This window comes from Lemur catta, chromosome 14 (assembly GCF_020740605.2).
Source record: "Lemur catta isolate mLemCat1 chromosome 14, mLemCat1.pri, whole genome shotgun sequence".
NCBI classification, from domain to species: domain Eukaryota; kingdom Metazoa; phylum Chordata; class Mammalia; order Primates; family Lemuridae; genus Lemur; species Lemur catta.
The window spans coordinates 63,196,171-63,213,341 of NC_059141.1; the positions used below are offsets into that span (position 1 = coordinate 63,196,171).

A 17,171-nucleotide genomic window follows, 5' to 3' on the forward strand; every position below is an offset into this window, starting at 1 on the left:
TGCTGTGTGCTGCTCAGCCGCTTTCCACACAGCAGCGCCAGCTCACATCCCCTTGGTGCGGGCTTTTCAGAGAAAACATGGCATAGAGGAGTGGGCAGCATGGTGTAGCGAGGGCAGGCTGTGGCCACGCAAAGGCTGACTTCTGGGCATTCCTCCGTCCCCTGGGAACCATGTCACCTGGGTCACTCCAGCCTTCTGAGCCCCCCCAAGAGTGGGGCATTTCTGTCCTGCTTGCTTCCCGGGGCTATGAAGATTGATTGAAACTCTGTGGGTTGAAAACTTTCAGTAGACTAGAAAGCTTCAAACAAACTTAAATGCTGTTAGGTTCACTTAGGTTAAGATCCACTGTGTAATGACTTCAGCTTCACTAATCTGGAATAGAAGGGGAAAGGAAAGTATTTTTATTAAATAATATTTGATTTTCTTTTACGTTACTATAGGTGTTATATTTTAGTGTGTTTAGTGTCTTCCCTTAATACTTGCATCCACTAATTCAGCGGAACCCCACCTTTTTGGTACCAGGGACTAGTTTCATGGAAGATATTTTTTCTACTGGGTGGGGGGAGTTGGGTGGGGAGGCGGAGCTCAGGCAGTGATGCGAGCCTTGGGGAGCTGTACATACAGAGGAAGCTTCACTTGCTCACCTGCTGCTCACCTCCTGCTGTGTGGCTGGGTTCCTAAGTTTCATGGAAGACAGCTTTTTGAGGGACTTGGAGGGTGGGGTAGGCGGAGCCTGTACTGCCCGGTTCCTAACCGGTCTGAAGCCTGGGGGCTGGGGATGACAGCACTAATTGATGAATGAGATCATGGAAATTTCACTTACTGGGTTTTAACCTTAATAAGTTTTCCTTTAAAGAAATATCACTAAATTTCTATAATTGGCATTCTCTTGTTTGAACCATTAAGGTTTTTTTGTTTGGGGGGTATTTTTTGAGGCAGTTGATCACTGTATATGCTTTTTCATGGTTGTGTTTTCTTCTTGGATGTTTGGGTGCAGGTTTGAGGGGTTGGGTCCGACTGTAATTGTCTGTCCAACAACAGTGATGCATCAGTGGGTGAAAGAATTTCACACGTGGTGGCCTCCATTCAGAGTGGCAATTCTACATGAAACCGGTTCCTGTACCCACAAAAAGGTAACATTATAGTATTTTCAGTACCTTTTTGTTTGTTTTGTTTTAAAACCCTCCATTTTACATATTTTGTTTTTCTTTGATCTGTGTATTTCTCAAATGTATATTCCTGTGTTTCTTTCGTGCATTTAAAATTATTTTATTATTGGCTTACTTTAGAGTGCTCTGTATTTTCAAAATAATTATGAATATAGGCTTTATCATTCTAATAATCTGTGGTGGTGTTGTGACATGTTTGTTGTCCAGTGAAACACAACTGGGCACAGGCAGCACCCCAACCTGGAAGTGAGAGTGGGCTCATAAATCAGGTCGCTTATGGAACAGTAACCCGGGGTCTTGGGCGTTAGCAGCTTTCAACAGTTTAGGAAGGTGGATACAAAAAGTGATATAATAGCTCCTGATTGGTAAGAGAATTTGTTAATATGCTTTTTAATGAATGTTTTTGATGAATGATAGAAGCAATCTGCCATTTTTTGAATATTGTAAGTGTTGTTGCTTTTTAGTTGAGTTTTGTTCCCTGAATACTTGATTATCATGTTTTGAAAGTTTTATTTCTTCACTTTTAGTTTTGTTAACAGTCACATTATCAAAATGGAGCTTTATCTGTGCTCCTGTGAGTAACATAGATACACTATATTCTGCTTGTTTTCTTATCTGTCTCGCCATCTAGACGGTATGGACTGTGTCTGTTTTTGTATCCCCAGTGCCCCCTAAGCATTTGCTGAACAAATAACAGTCACACAGTTTCACTGTAGGTTTGCAGGCTACATTATTGAGAAGTAGCAGCTTGTTAGGAGTTGGTTCTTTCTTTCCTGAGTGTTCTGAGCTCCCAGGTGGGCTCTCCTGTAGCATGAAAGCATTGCCAGGTGCCAGGGCCGTGGAGTGTCCACACAGGAACCACAGAACTCCAGGGGCCCTGTGAGTTTTCCAATACCGCTTTTCCTCCAAATTCTTGTTACGTCCATGATCATGGGTAAGTAGAACTTTTGGTGGAAGTGAATCAGAAATATCTGTGATTTGGTAGCTCAAGTAAGGTGAGATGGAACCTTGTTACTGTTACCAACTGCCTTTGCCCAGAATTTTAAATGATAAGTGGAAAACAAACTGAGTTAAGATAATTAATAAAGTCGGGTAAATGCTGTGATTTTTTAAAAGTGATTTTTAGCAGTATGAAAATAGTAACAGTATAGATTGTTTTCTAGTCAAACTCTAAATTGTAACTATCCTATCACCACCCTTTATAAAACATTGTGATTTCTGTTTTCGTTTCCATTATCCGTTGACATCTCAGTGTTTTGTGTTGCAAAATCCTGTAGCAGGATTCATTAGTTGCCATTTGTCTTATAAAGGTGAATTTTTTCATATGTTATTTTTTATCCTTTTATTTTCTTTTGAGGTAGTGAAGTGTATGTATTTCATATCTTCACCTGGATCAGGGCTTACCTGCAGTCCCTTTGTTTTTATAACCTGAAGAGCTACCTTCATGTAAACCAAGTACATTGACTCATTAATGGAAATAGAATTAACAGTGACATTGTTGGTGAAACTTGCTTCTTTAACTTCTTTGAAGGGCAAAACCGGAAAGAGGAGATATTTCACTTTTGGTTACAATGGTTCTACCTTCTGAGGTGGTTTTACATGCATGGACACATGCATCATCACACGGTTGATATAATTTTTTCAGTGCTTTACAGTTTACCGGTGACTTTAACTTGAAGTTTCTTATTTAACTTTGAGGAAAAGCAGTATTAAAGTTTCCTTGTGTTTTTACTCAGACTCTTAACTCTCTACTGTTCCTTTTCCATTATAAAGCATCTCAGATCTCTCAAGATGCAAGCTGTTATGCAAAAGATAGAAAATACGTACTTTTTTATCTATCAAATCATATTCTTGACTTAGAAACACAGTTTATTATTTTTTATTAATGTTAATATCAATTTATTATTTGTGTTGATGACATATTTAGAATGTATTAGTAGTTCCTTTGTACAGGCCTTATTAGTGACTTTTTAAAGATCTTAACTTCGGCGTCTGGATTCAAGCACCCAAGTGGCATGCGGTTCCTCTGCTCCTTCCTTTCCTCTCTGTGTATATAGATCTTTGTCACCACTCCATGCACACCTGCTGGCTTACAAAGGTGTGTTAGATTGTAATAGAGTCTGTGTTTACTCATATTTCAAATATTGTGTCAATAATGATGGTCTGTCTTCTAACTCAGCATCTAATGCCTGACTTCCTTTCCTTCCTTATCAGCTAAGATTTCTTTTTTCCATGGGTGAGCTTTCTGTGCCCACTGACTGTCCTGTCTCAATTTAACAGTGGCGCTCTGACATAGGGATATCAGCACTGGATGAAATAGGGAAGAGAAGAGAACTTCTCTTTAGAAATATTTAAAAGGTTAATGCCAGAATTGTTTTGCTTATCATTCACATGGATTATCTTTATTTTCTAAATGCTTTGTTGTAGCTGCTATGGCATAACATTTTGAAAATTTTTCATTTGGAAAGCAGATATCAAATGATCAAATGCATCTATCAGTGATAGAGTACATCTATCATTCTTCCCCAAATTGCCTTTTAGCTTTGATGCTATATTATCTTTGTTAATAATCTCTTTGATTGGCAGCATAGTTTAGAATTGTCAAATGCACACCCAGCAAATGTGTGAAAAAAAAAATATATATATATATTAATACATCTGATAGTTTCAACGAAATGGTCAAAATCTTATAAATAAATTTTCAGGCTTCTGAATCTCCTTTAAATGGTCAGTTGAAATCTCATTTAATAGGAGCCTAAGATTTTCTTTTTCTCATTATGTTTTGTGATCCCTTTTTTCTAACATAGAAAAATTTTATGTGAGTTGATTAATGTTTATTTGTTGAATAGCTGTAAATACTGTATTCCAGGTGTTTAATGTTGTTAGGGTTCCAAAAAAATGAACATTATGTTTTAAACTAACCTTGAAAAGCCAACCATTTTCTTGGGGAAGGAAAATAAAATATATGAAGAGATAATGAAAGAAAGACAGTCTTGTAATACTTATAACTCACAGTGAATGGTGGCCTCTTTATTTAACAGTTTATTTAACAGTTAAGGATCCTTTTTTCAATTTGTTGGAAGATGTATAATGAGAAATTGCTTATTTTATGAAACAACTGTCACTTTCTCACACCATTTTCTGCTATGTAGGATCTAGTAATTGTGTAATATTTTAGATAATTTAAAAAGTTTTGTCTCTTTTTGATTAATTCATGCCATTTAGAAGCATAAGAGTGGGAAAAGCAACAATAGCATATAATTTAAGTACATAGGTTTTGTGCTTACCAGACCAGGGTTTGAATCTTGGATCTGCCATTTTATAACTTTGTGACCTTGTCACTTAGCTTCTCTGAGCCTGGTTTGATCACCTGTAAAATGGGTGGGTTTTTTTTTGTAATTTTGTGAGGATTTACTGGGTTAATGTGTGCATGAAGAGTTTAGTATGGTCCCTGATATATAACATTTACTTAGGCAATTCTTCTTATTGTGAGAAACAAAGAATGTTGTAGGTCTCTTCCTCTATGTAGTTGAAAAAAGAAAAGATGCTGAAGGAAGTGTTGCCAGTTGTTTCAACATGTATTCTAGGTAGAGAGTACACACCTGCTTCATCAAAATGTTCATGGTCAGTCAGTGTCTGGGCCTTTTTCTCTCATGTCCAGGTACCGTTGGCCCCAAATGGAAACTGAAATAGAATGTTAACATTCACTTTGGGAAGTGCAGTATGTGGTTAAAAAGCAAAAATGACACGGAAACTTGGCCATATGTGAAACTACCATCACATGTTCTTTGAGAAGTCCTGTATTCTGAAACCGTAGAGCAAAAAGACTTGGCTTTTTAAACAGCTAGACAGGAGTCAAAAACATGTCGAATAAAAACAAAAAGAGGCTACATTGTCCCTCAAGCATCTTAAATATTTCGGACCTGTTCCAAGTACACAAATTATAATGCAAAGGGATATAATTCCTATTAACTTTGGAGTCAGTGTATACACCTGGTACAAGAAATAAATGATAGATGCTGGGCCTGTTCTGTGAGGTATATTTTAAAATTATGTTGCTGGAGCCCTTTTTTTTTCCCTCATTGTCAGCACAAATCCTTGTTTATTAAAGATTTAGCTTGAAGGAAATTTTAATTAATTACAGGTGCAGTAAATCCTGCCTGGGAAGCTGCCGTGCTGTGTTTACCGTGAATGGCCTTCATGTGCCTGTGCTTCTCTCGGCTCTCCCGGCTGCCTGACAGTGTGATTTATGGCTGTTGTTTTCCACCAGTCCACTGTTTGCCCTCTAGGAGGGATTGGTCTCCTGAGCCTCCATAATAACAGCAGCGCTTTCACAGACGTCTTTTAATGACAACAGCACTACATTCAGTAAGTCAGGCTAATTGCAGATGTACCCTATTAATTGCAAAAACTAGGAGAGGTTACATATTTTACAAGCTTTTAATTTGAAACCGCCCGAGATGATTTGTCTTAAGTGTTTAGATAGAGATGTCTGTAATATTCAACAATTCACCATTATTGAAACTTCAGTCTAGGCAGTTATAGAATTCCAAGATTGAATCAGGTGAAAACAAATGGTGTTAGATGTATTTTTACCCAGTGGGTGTTAAGTGGAGATTACATTTTCAATGGAGACATTTTGAACAGTTTCTTGTTCTTTTTATAAAAGCATCATCTTCATTCTTGTTAATCGTTATAAGTCTTCCTGAACACAGTAGAAATTCTGTATTTCTGTAGCTAACATTACAGAATTTTCCATCTGAACTTCAATCTTTAAACAAGCAAAAACAGCTACACATATTTCCAGTGGTATACATTCACGAGGCTGGCGTCTCATTGGTTTAACATGGTAAAGCTCCAGCTACACCGAAGGATGTTGGAATTCACTTCATAGTTGTGTTCCTTAGAGGTTAATGGAATGACCATGGCAAGTCTGTGCATCCCGCAGTTAGGAGTTCTGGGGTCCGTGAGCAAATGGGCCCACATTTGCAGGGTTTGGCTATAATACAGTGGACATTTTATAAATGTGAGTAATCACTGAACTTCTCTATTTCCAGCCCCAAATGTTGTGATTGTTCTCCTCTCACTTTTTCTCTGTGCACACACACACCTTATGCCTAGAGTGGACTCAAGCATGGAACATCCTGTGTCTCAGTTTGCTGTCATCTCATGCCCCACCTGCTGCTATGGCTTCTGGCAGCCCCTGCTGTCCTGGAGGGGAACATAGAAACAGAGCCTTGGTAGGAAATTTAGGTGTGGAGGAACTAAGGAAATCGAACTCTGGCTTCTCAAAATCGTGGGACTAGCCGGGTAAGGTGTCAGAGGTGGAGAGTGCTTCTTGGGGCAGACTGCTTTTCTTCACTGGACATAAGCAGCCGAGGTGGAGCTGGTGGTGAGGGAGTGGCAGTATAGTCGGGGGAAGTGGGGTGGAGGCGGGTCCTGCGAGAACCTGTATGTATGTTTGTAAGGCTGTGCACCGTGGGGTGTTCACTGTGCTGTTCCCCTAAGGTCAGAAATCAGGAGCTGGTTGCATCAGATGTGGCCTGCAGTGTGGTATTGTGCTGGCGTTGAAATTAGTCAATGGGAAGATGGAAGAAGAGTAGCCATAATAATACGGCACCCACCTGTCGAATCGTTAATAGGTGCCAGGCATTGTGATTATTATTTATAGCAGTTTATTAAATCCTTGAATATCAAATGTATTATGACATACGAGAAGGCGATTTCTCCCTTTTTACTTTGCTCCTTTGAAATTTTCTTAGCCCTTTTGTATTCTGTTGAATTAAAAATATTTTAATCCAGCTGGGTGCAGTGGTTCACGCCTGTAATCCTAGCACTCTGGGAGGCCGAGATGGGAGGATCACTTGAGCTCAGGAGTTTCAGACCAGCCTGGGCAAGAGCAAGACTCCGTCTCAACTAAAAATAGAAAAATTAGCTGGGCATTGTGGCCCATGCCTGTAGTCCTAGCTACTCAGGAGGCTGAGACAGGAGGATCGCTTGAGCCCAGGAGTTTGAGGTTGCTGTGAGCTAGGCTGACGCCACGGCACTCTACTCGGGGTAACAGAGTGAGACTCTGTCTCAAAAAACAAATGTTTTAATCCTAGTTCTTTAAGATGATATTGATGAAATTGTTTTTGAAGATGGTGAATTTTATAAAATTTATATGAGATGATTATGGTTGCATGAATGGTATTAGGCTTCCTAATATTATTTAGCTATGTCTAGTATTCCTGAGCTAAGCCTTATTACATTAATATATTTCTAGATTTTATCTTTAAAGTAATGGATTTCTAGTTTGCGGCGGTGTGTGCACACCTATAAGTGTGCCATGTCTGTCACTTTTGAAAACAGAGTTTTGCTAGCCTTATAACAGTTATTTGGGATGCAGTCTATCTTCTTCTGTATTTTGGAACTGTTTAAATAACAGAATCTATTCCTACTTTACTCATGAAACCCTTTGGGTCAGGTAGATTTTTGGTTGAAAGAACATAAGATCTTTTTCAAGTTCTTCAGTATTGGTCTATTTAGTTGGTGTAATTTTTCTTGGGACCATTTTTGGTAATTTTTTTTTTAACTGTCATCTTTTGTCAAAATGGTCAGATTTTTGGGTATGCAGTATTGGTTAGCAGTTTTGTATTGTCTACATCTGTGAATATATTCCTTTGACATTTCTAATGTTGTACATCTGAGTCTATTTTGGCTGACTTTTTAGAGGTTTGTTTGTTTTTTTCCAAAGAGGCTTTTTATTTATTTATTTATTTAATCAATTCCACCAGGTTTTTCTTAAAGATTTACTAGTTTTTGTTTTTATCTTATCCTCTCATTTTCCTTTTTTTTAGCAGGTTTAGTTGATTGCTCCTTTTGATTCCAGCCTCTCTTAATAGAGTATTTGTAAAGAATGAGTGTTCTTTGTGTGGTCTAAAGCCCTGCTGATGGGGGATCTCCCTACCTCTTAAAGAGTGGTCTGATGCTGATACTTAACTCCTTTGTATCCCAATTTTTAAACTTGTTGTTTCTTTAATCTCTTTCTCTGAGAGAGGCTGTTGTCAGGTCTCCAGGTAGGCTGTGGCTGTGTCACTGTCCAGGCAGCTCCAAGGGCTTTGCTTTTGGGTTTGTTCCAGTGCTTTTTGGAAGGCTTTTCCTAGTGTGCTGTCCCCCTTTAAATATGAAGTATCCCTCTTCTTTCTATTCATTTCTTTTTGTCTGATACTTATATTGCTAATCCTGCCTCCTTTTGTTTTTTATTTCATTGGTATATCTTTGGTAATTTCCATATTTGAACTTTCAGTGCCAACCTGGTTTGGCTCTCTTTTAAACATGAGGCTGGAGTTTTGCCTTACCCAGTGGAAAGTCTCACTGTTAGTGACGCACTGTCACGTGGTGATCCTGCTTGATGTGTTTGTTTAGTCTGGTATCTGCTATCTTACTTTCTCTTTATTATATTTTCTGTTTTCTATTTTCATGATTTTTGCTGTTTTTATTAGTTTTCCCCCTATAGTCGTTTGATAGTTCTACAATCTACTTCTTTTCTAATATTTATGTGAATGTAGCAACTATTAATCAGGAATAGCCTTAAATTTTTGACAAGTGTATTTTAATGCATTTTTCTCTTGAGGTTAAGAGTTAAACAGTATCTGCTACCTGTGCCCCACCCCATTCCACCCTTGGACAGGGTGGGATGTTTAGTCCACTTTTATTTTTCCCCTAATTTCACTCCAGGTTTTATTAAGCTAAACAGAAATTACAGTAACTTAAAAATATATGCCTTTTAATATCTAGATCCTTTCTTAACAGTTTCATTTATATTTTAAAGTGTTTAATATTTAGACTTAATTATTATGTTTTAATAACTTATTTTAACAAATGGTATGTATATTACATATAATTTTCTCTTTTAATTTTTTTGAGACAGAGTCTTGCTCTGTCACCCCAGCTGGAATAGAGTAGTGTCATCACAGCTCACTGCAACCTCAAACTCCTGGGCTCAAGCGATCCTCCTGCCTCAGCCTCCTGAGTAGCTGGGACTATAGGTGTGCACCACGATGCCTGGCTAACTTTTCTGTTTTTTGTAGACACGTATCTTGCACTTGCTCAGGCTAGTCTCAAACTCTGACCTCAAGTGATTTTCCTGCCTTGGCCTCCCAAAGTGCTGGGATTATAGATGTGAGCCACTGTGCCCAGATAATTTTCCCTTTTTAAATTTTTCTTTTAAAGTTTAGTAAGAGGCAATGTAGCCTAATACTTGATAGTCCTAGCTTTGGAGTTGGCTACCTTTCTACATTTGAATCCTGACTCCTCCACCACTTTCCACCTGGTACATTAGTTACTATCTTGAAGCCCCAGATTCTTCATTCCCTCTGTCCTTTCTCAGGGAGCTGTTCTGAGCACTCTGTGGCCAGTGTGCAGGGTGGGAGCTCCGCTGTTGGCTCTTCTGCAGAGCACTGGATTTGTGCATGCCTCCCTCTTCCGCCATGACTGCACCACTCCATTGTCTGCATCCAGCATACGGTAGCTAGCCAGTCTTTTGGTGACTGATTTTCTGAGTCCTTGCCTGTCTGAAGCTGGAGTAATTTCTTTTTTTTTTTTTCTGCCAAGCATGACTGCTAGTTTCAATTGATGCAGAATTCAAGGACTGCCATTTTTTCCCTTAGAATTATGTAAAGATTTTTCTCTTTGCCTTCTGACGTTTTTAGTGTTGCTGAAAAGATGTCTGATACAGGCAGAGTCTTTTTTCTCTGAAGGGAATCTTCTTTTTCTGTTTTGTTCTGATTAGAAGCTATGGAATTTTCTCTTCATTTTTCGTTATTTTTGGAATTTAGACATCTAGTAGGATATGCCTAGGGATATGTCTTTTTTCAGTGATTCTGCCTGACACTCTGTGGGTCATTTTGTATTGTAGACTGAAGTCTTACCACAGTTTATGTGTTCCCCCCCCCCAATTTTTAAAATCATTGCCTTATATCCTTTCTACTCCATTCTTCTAGAATTCATGTTATACATTGTTGTTAGAGCTCCTGGATTTGTCTTCCATCCCTGTTCCTTGGATTTCTTCCTATTTTCTTTTGTTTTAAAGTAATATATCATTTTTCCTCCACCTTGTTTTAATTTTAACAAGGATAGACACAAAAAATGTTTTGGAAAAATAAAAGGTAAGTATTTACATGTTATAACTTTATCTCATCTTTTTTGAGACACCCTACCTGCCAGTAGTGGTTGTATTAGTGTTTACTCTCATCCAGGTTAACTGGAAGTGCACTTCCAGTCCTGGTAATGTATAATTAGGATTGTATGGATTATGTTTGTATTTGTACATTTTATAACGTGCTTTAGGTTGTGTCATGATTGACAAGGTATCATTTTAAGTCATACTCCTTTAATTTCATTTCTTATTTAAATTTGTCTTTACCATTTTATTATGGTTTTAGGAGAAACTAATTCGAGATATTGCTCATTGTCACGGGATTTTGATCACATCTTACTCCTACATTCGACTGATGCAGGATGACATTAGCAGGTATGACTGGCACTATGTGATCTTGGATGAAGGACACAAAATTCGAAATCCAAATGCTGCTGTCACCCTTGCTTGCAAACAGGTATGACCTCTCATAACAAGGGGGATTTCCAGGTGGAGAATAGTATTTAATTCAGAAGAAACTACCTGCATTTAGTAACACATTTATTGAATCTTTCCTTGTGCCTTTCATAAAGAATTAAAAATAGGCATTTTGCCTCATGCAGAAAATTCTTTATTTTTGCCCATAATCATGTTTTTAAATTCTGATTGTTCACATTACTTAACATCTCTTTTAGGGGTCAGTTGTTAGAATATAACCAAATCTAACTCTAATCCATAGTATTCAGCTTGAACAATAAGAAAAAATTTTTCCCTCTTGTTTTCATCTAAATGTAATTGAAGAGTTATAATTGCATAAGATGTCTGTGCCAGAATGATGCAGGAACTGAAATGATGAATACATGTGTTAAATAACAGTATTGCACAAGAGTGTTTTGGGGTAGGGATGGTGATCATCTGTTAGAAAGTGAATTTAACAAAAAAGATACTTTCTTTCCTCAAATAGTTCCGCACCCCTCATCGGATCATCTTGTCTGGCTCACCAATGCAAAATAACCTCCGAGAGCTGTGGTCCCTCTTTGACTTTGTCTTCCCTGGAAAGTTAGGCACATTGCCTGTGTTTATGGAGCAGTTCTCTGTGCCCATCACCATGGGGGGATATTCAAATGCTTCACCAGTCCAGGTAATGTATTAGGCGGATAACACTTTTGGCATTTTAATGCTTTAAATGGTCTTGTTAAATATTATACTTTTTGGCCAAGTCATTCAGAATGTAAGAAAAATGGCCAGGGTTATAAATTAGTATCTGGTAAAAATCACAAAATTATTTTTGCTTGATCATATTTTTGCACTTAAAAAATCATGAGAAATATTTGTTTAGAGGATAGCCCTAGAATAATAACTTCTCCTTGCATAATAGAAATTAAACAGTTTCAGTGTTGGTTGTTCCTGGAATATTTCAGTCAGATAAGAAATAAAAATAAAATGTCACGTGTGGTTGGAAGAGCAGTCAGAATATGAAACAAGTGAATCAGTTCTGGACAGCATACAATTCAGTTCTGCAAATTGGGGTAGTGTATTTTTTTTAAAGTTCTGTGTGTTTCTTTAAGATTAATGTTTATTTCTCTTGATGAGCGTTTGGGGTGGGTGTGGTAAGACTCAAACCTACCCTCTCCTTTTTTTTTTTTTTTTTTTGTTACGAGGTCTTGCCCTGTCACCCAGGCTGGAGTGCAGTGGTATCATCATAGCTCACTGCAACTTCAAACTCCTGGGCTCATGCAATCCTCCTGCCTCAGCCTTGCAAGTATCGGGGACTATAGATGCTTGCCACCACACCCAGCTGATTTTCAAAAATTTTTTGTAGAGATGGGATCTCACTCTTGCTCAGGCTGGTCTCAAATTCTTGGCTTCAAGCGATCCTCCTGCCTCAGCCTCCAAAGTGCTAAGATTACAGGCGTGAGCCACCGTGCCCGGCCAGGTAGTGCATCTTATAAAGCAGTGGAGAAACTTAGAAAAGCAGACACCAGGGAGGATTGGATTGTTCAGGGAAGACTTAATAAGACATGTATCCTTTACCTCGATTCTGGGAAAATGGGCCACGAAGCGCGAGGGCATTCTAGATTAGGGCTTCGGTATGAATGTGGCCACCTTATGTGGCTGAGGGCAGTGATGTGACCCACTTGACTGGCTTGGGGATGCTGTGGGGTGGGGATGTAGCCGGAGAGCTGTGGGTGCTAGGACTGGCCGGCCTTGAAAGGGAGCACTCAGAGAAGGCTGGGCCACTGTGGGTGTCTGAGCAGGATGCTGTGAGATGGAAACAGTGGCTGTTGGCGATTGTTCAGGCTGCAGAGTAGTCACTGGAGAGAGGCTGGCACTGAGGGACCTGTGGGAGCCGTTGGGATGAGGGTCGTGAGAACCTGGACCTGGACATGGTGGTCTGAGAAAGATGGTGGGGAGCGGGAGACCCACATGACATTTTTAGGCAGAACAAACAAGATGTGGAGGCTGACGAGGTCCAAGAAAATGGGGAGGAGTGGTGAGCTTGCTGTGGCTGAGCCCTGCGGTTGTTAGGCCTGGGTGGTGGGTGGAATGGGTTGTCACAGGCAGGAAGACCAGGAGGTGAAGCCAGCCCGAGGGCGGTGTGTGGCCTGTAGGGCGGGCTGCAGCCTTGTAGGAGGCAGGGCGTGTGCGCAGCCCTCGGGCTGGTCTGCGCCTGCCAGCCCATGACTGAGCCGGGGATCAGGTCTTCCACCAAAAACCACACTCTCATGTTTTGGAATGTTTAATTAGAAAAAGAATTTTAGCCCTTTTATTTTAAAGGATTGTCAAAAACAATGTTAGTGTCTTGTACATTTTGAGATTGAATGGTTTTTGATTAACTTTTGTGAGGACTCTTCTTTCTCTAAATCCCTTCAGTTATACCATTCTTTTTTTAAACAATTTTTTGAGATAATTTAAAACTTAATGAAAAGTTGCAAAAATTGTGAAAAAAAAAACCTCCCATGTACACTTTACCCAGATTCAGCGATTATTAGCATTTTGCTAACCTTTTGCCACATTTGTGTTTTCATTCCTTCCCTCCCTCTCCCCCATTTCCCTGTATATATGTACAAAATCAAAGCTTTTTTTTTCCCTGAATCTTCTGAGAATAACTGGCAGACATGACTGGGTTGGAGGATTGGATTTCCTCCAAATTCTTCAGTGTATATTCCTAAGAACAGGGACATCTCTGACATAACTGTAGTGTAAACCATCAGAATCAGAAAATTTAACAATGATACATTTCCGTTATCTAATCTGTAGTCACTCACATTTTTCCAGTCATTCTGGTAGTTTCTGTGTCTCTTTAGTCTTCTTTAAATCTGAAGCAGCAGTTCCTCTAATCTGTCTTTTGCCTTTCATGACCTTGACATTTTTGAAGACTACAGGCCTGTTAGTTTGTAGAACATACCTCAGCTTGGGTTTGTCGTGCACTTCTTCTTGATGGGATTTGGGCTGTGCATCTTCAGCAGGTACCGCAGAAGCGGTACGTCTTCCTAGTGCATGGTACCTGGAGGCACGTGCTGTCGGTCTGTCCCATTGTTAGTGCTGTTAATTCTAATTACCTAGGTAAGGTAGTGTTGGCCAGATTTGGAAGCTCTGTGAGGTTACCACTTCTCCTTTGGAATTAATAAGTCACTTGTGGCGAATTGCTTTGAGAACATGTTATTATGGTCTGTTTCTTCCTTGAAGTTCTTATTTCAGGAGTTTGTGTACTTATCTTTTTTCCTATCTAGATGGTAAGGTCCTTGGGAGCAGAGGTGTTGGTTTTATTTGCTCCCTTTTGTTTAAGTGATGGTTGCGGTGTGTTATTGAATCTTTAGAAGATTGCACGTATTTTTTTGTGTCGAGCTGGGGCTAAAATGATGGGAGGGGGCTGGAAACCAGAACCTTCCCTTGACTAGTATTCCTAGTTGAGTGGGGGTTGCACTGGGGGAAAGTGGCAGATAAACATGGCCCTAGTACTGGGTCCTGAGGGCTGTCACAAGGGGAGATACTCAGTAGCAGAGCTTGTGGGGCTCAAGCGAGGATTCCTGGAGAAGGAATGACTAATCTCGGGCCTGAAAGGTGGAGGAAGGTGACGGGGAAGCATTGGCAACCCAGGTGTAGACTGCTGCTGGGACTGGTGTGCTCTGCTGGGGCAGGCAGGCTTAGAACTGAAAAGAAACTGCGGGGTGTCTAGTTGAACTTCTCATTTCATGCTCAAGGTTGCTGAGACTTGGCATTTTGGCAACTTGCCTAAGGTCACTATGCTCTGGAAGAGGCAGAGCTCTGTGTTTGGAGGAACAGGAAGAAGCATGGGCATGCTCAGCGAGGTGTCTGCTTTCCGCAGCCTTGGGGGGATTGGGAGCGATAGAGAAATCCAAATGGATCTCCTCCTTGTGTTTTTACTAACAGAGAAACAGACTTGAAGCCAGTTGGGAATTAAATACAAGATCATCAAACAGGAGGGAGCAGGAGCCCAGCAGCTGGGTCACTCGCCAGCTCAGCCCTGGTTTAGTTGACCAGCTCCCCAGCCAGCGTGCTCATCTTCTGGGGGAGAGCATGGGCAGAGGGAGGGCGTGGGGCCGGTTTCCTTAACATACTGCATATACTTGCTCCCTTGGTGGCACGATAATGTTAAATGTTAAATTCTGAAATTTCATTCTCTTTGCATCAGAAATCATAATATGTACCTCATCATCATCTTAAGGGTAATTTTTATCCATGAATGATATATTTGAGGGGTTATGTGCAACTAAAAGTTGTTGATTACTTGAGCTTCTGTTGTCTTGTTACTCCAAGTAAACCCCGTGTTTCATATTTATGTACCATATTCACATAGCACACACACATGCATATATTAATACATACAGGTATATAGACTTAAGTGAGGTGTTCTTAGGGTCTTTTAAAATGTTTTCTGTTTTAACCTGTTAATTTTTTTAACCTGAGTTTTTCTGTATGTACTATGTATGGTCAAGCTCTTGTTATGATCATTTTACAGCTGACTTTCTTAAATTTAAACTTGGTTAGAACTTTTTTTCTATGAAATAGTAATTTACTAAGTTGTTAAGCCTATGTAGATTTTTTTCTAAGTATCAATAATTTATTGAATTCTTTGTTTGCCTTTAAGTGAATTGCAGATGGAGTGGTTTCCTGGGCAGGTCTTTGTTTTTCTGCATATAGTTAGTGCCCATCTCATGTGGCCGTGTTCCATTATGGAACCATATGCTCCATTATAGGGCAGAGTGACCTTTTGTTTCTGGGGATCAGAGGGCTCTTCTCGGACTTACTCTTGTAAGTCTCCAGTGGGCAGTAATCTCTGCTTATTGGCTGGTTGCTCCCATTGCTGCAGCTTTTCTGCAGAGTTAGCTTTTGATCTTCAGTCTTGCAGAGTAACAGTTCCCTTGTAGCTTTTGGAGAATACAAGATCATAAGCAGAGATTCGTGTGAAAGTGCTTTTTCCCCTAGAGGGTGATCAGGAACCAAATAAATCTCTACTTTATGTTTTAACTATATAATAATAATTTAACAAAGCACAGAAGAGGAATAAGGCACAGAATTATCAGGGTTTTTTTGGTTGTTGTCCATGTCTGTTAAATATTTAATTTTTGTTTGTTTTTTTACTGATATTATTATGAAAGCTGCTACCTTCTGGAGTATACGGAACTTATGCTAGCTTTTCCAAACCATTTTCCAATTGTTTCCAATCAATTTTTATAGTCATTGGTCATTCCTTTATTTTATTATTATTTTTTTTATGTTTTTATTTTTTTTGAGACAGAGTCTCACTGTGTTGCCTGGGCTAGAGTGCCGTGGCGTCAACCTAGCTCACAGCAACCTCAGACGCCTGGGCTCAAGCAATCCTCCTGCCTCAGCCTCCCGAGTTGCTGGGACTACAGGCATGCGCCACCATGCCTGGCTAATTTTTTCTATATATATTTTTAGTTGTCCATATAATTTCTTTCTATTTTTGGTAGAGACGGGATCTCGCTCTTGCTCAGGCTGATCTTGAACTCCTGAGCTCAAACGATCCACCCGCCTTGGCCTCCCAGAGGATTACAGGTGTGAGCCACCGCGCCCGGCCCATTCCTTTATTTTTTAAGCAATGCAATCAGTTGGGAGGTAAGAACAAATGCATTCCTTAAACATACAATAATGTTCCCCCTTTTTCTCTTGTTAAAGGTTAAAACTGCTTATAAGTGTGCGTGTGTCTTACGAGATACCATAAATCCATACCTACTGCGGAGAATGAAGTCAGATGTCAAGATGAGCCTGTCTTTGCCAGATAAAAACGAACAGGTTTGTGACTTCAGGAGTTAAGAAAGCATTTTTGAAGCACAGGTGTACCTGCCCTTCACCTGCCCCTTCACTCTGATTCTCTCGTGCCTGCAAGAGAATCAGACACAGCTGATAGGTGTGGTCCTGGAGCTGCGGCTGGGGTGGTCCGTGGCTGGGTATACCTGTGTGGGGCTGGTGGACCTGCTGTGGTGTCTACCCTCAGTGGACTCTTTTCTAGTCCACAGGCTTTGATCTCCCTCTTGCTAATACAGGGGTTCCTGCAGCTACTCCTTTGAAATGTCTCCAATTTCCTTAAACCCCTAATCGTTCACACTCCAGATTGTATTAGGTGCCAGCCATGTGCCTGGCATGGTTCCAGGCTCTGGGATATAGCAGTGAACAAAGCAAGTTTTGTTCTCTTGGAACTCACATTTATTCTTGACGGGGAGAGAGAGTCACAGATAAATACAGATGATGTCATGTGGCAGTTAAGTGTGGAGAAAAATGAAGTAGGGTTGAAGGATGATCTGGTATTGCTGAGGCAAGGATTTGAGGAATCGGGCCCTCTATAAGTGTGGTCACAGAAGAGCTCTGATAAACTGACATTGGAGCAGAGGCCTAAA

At 40.0% G+C, this 17,171-nt stretch overlaps 1 protein-coding gene across 2 annotated transcripts in view; it reads left to right on the forward strand.

The window, feature by feature from the left end:
* ERCC6 (ERCC excision repair 6, chromatin remodeling factor) overlaps positions 1-17,171 on the forward strand; it is a 74,875-nt gene that overhangs the window by 40,360 nt on the left and 17,344 nt on the right. For both annotated transcript variants that reach the window (XM_045567837.1, XM_045567838.1), the window contains 4 exons: positions 998-1,133; positions 10,595-10,765; positions 11,252-11,428; positions 16,453-16,569. In XM_045567837.1, coding sequence (XP_045423793.1) covers positions 998-1,133; positions 10,595-10,765; positions 11,252-11,428; positions 16,453-16,569 — 601 coding nt within the window. The remainder of the gene's footprint in view (positions 1-997; positions 1,134-10,594; positions 10,766-11,251; positions 11,429-16,452; positions 16,570-17,171) is intronic.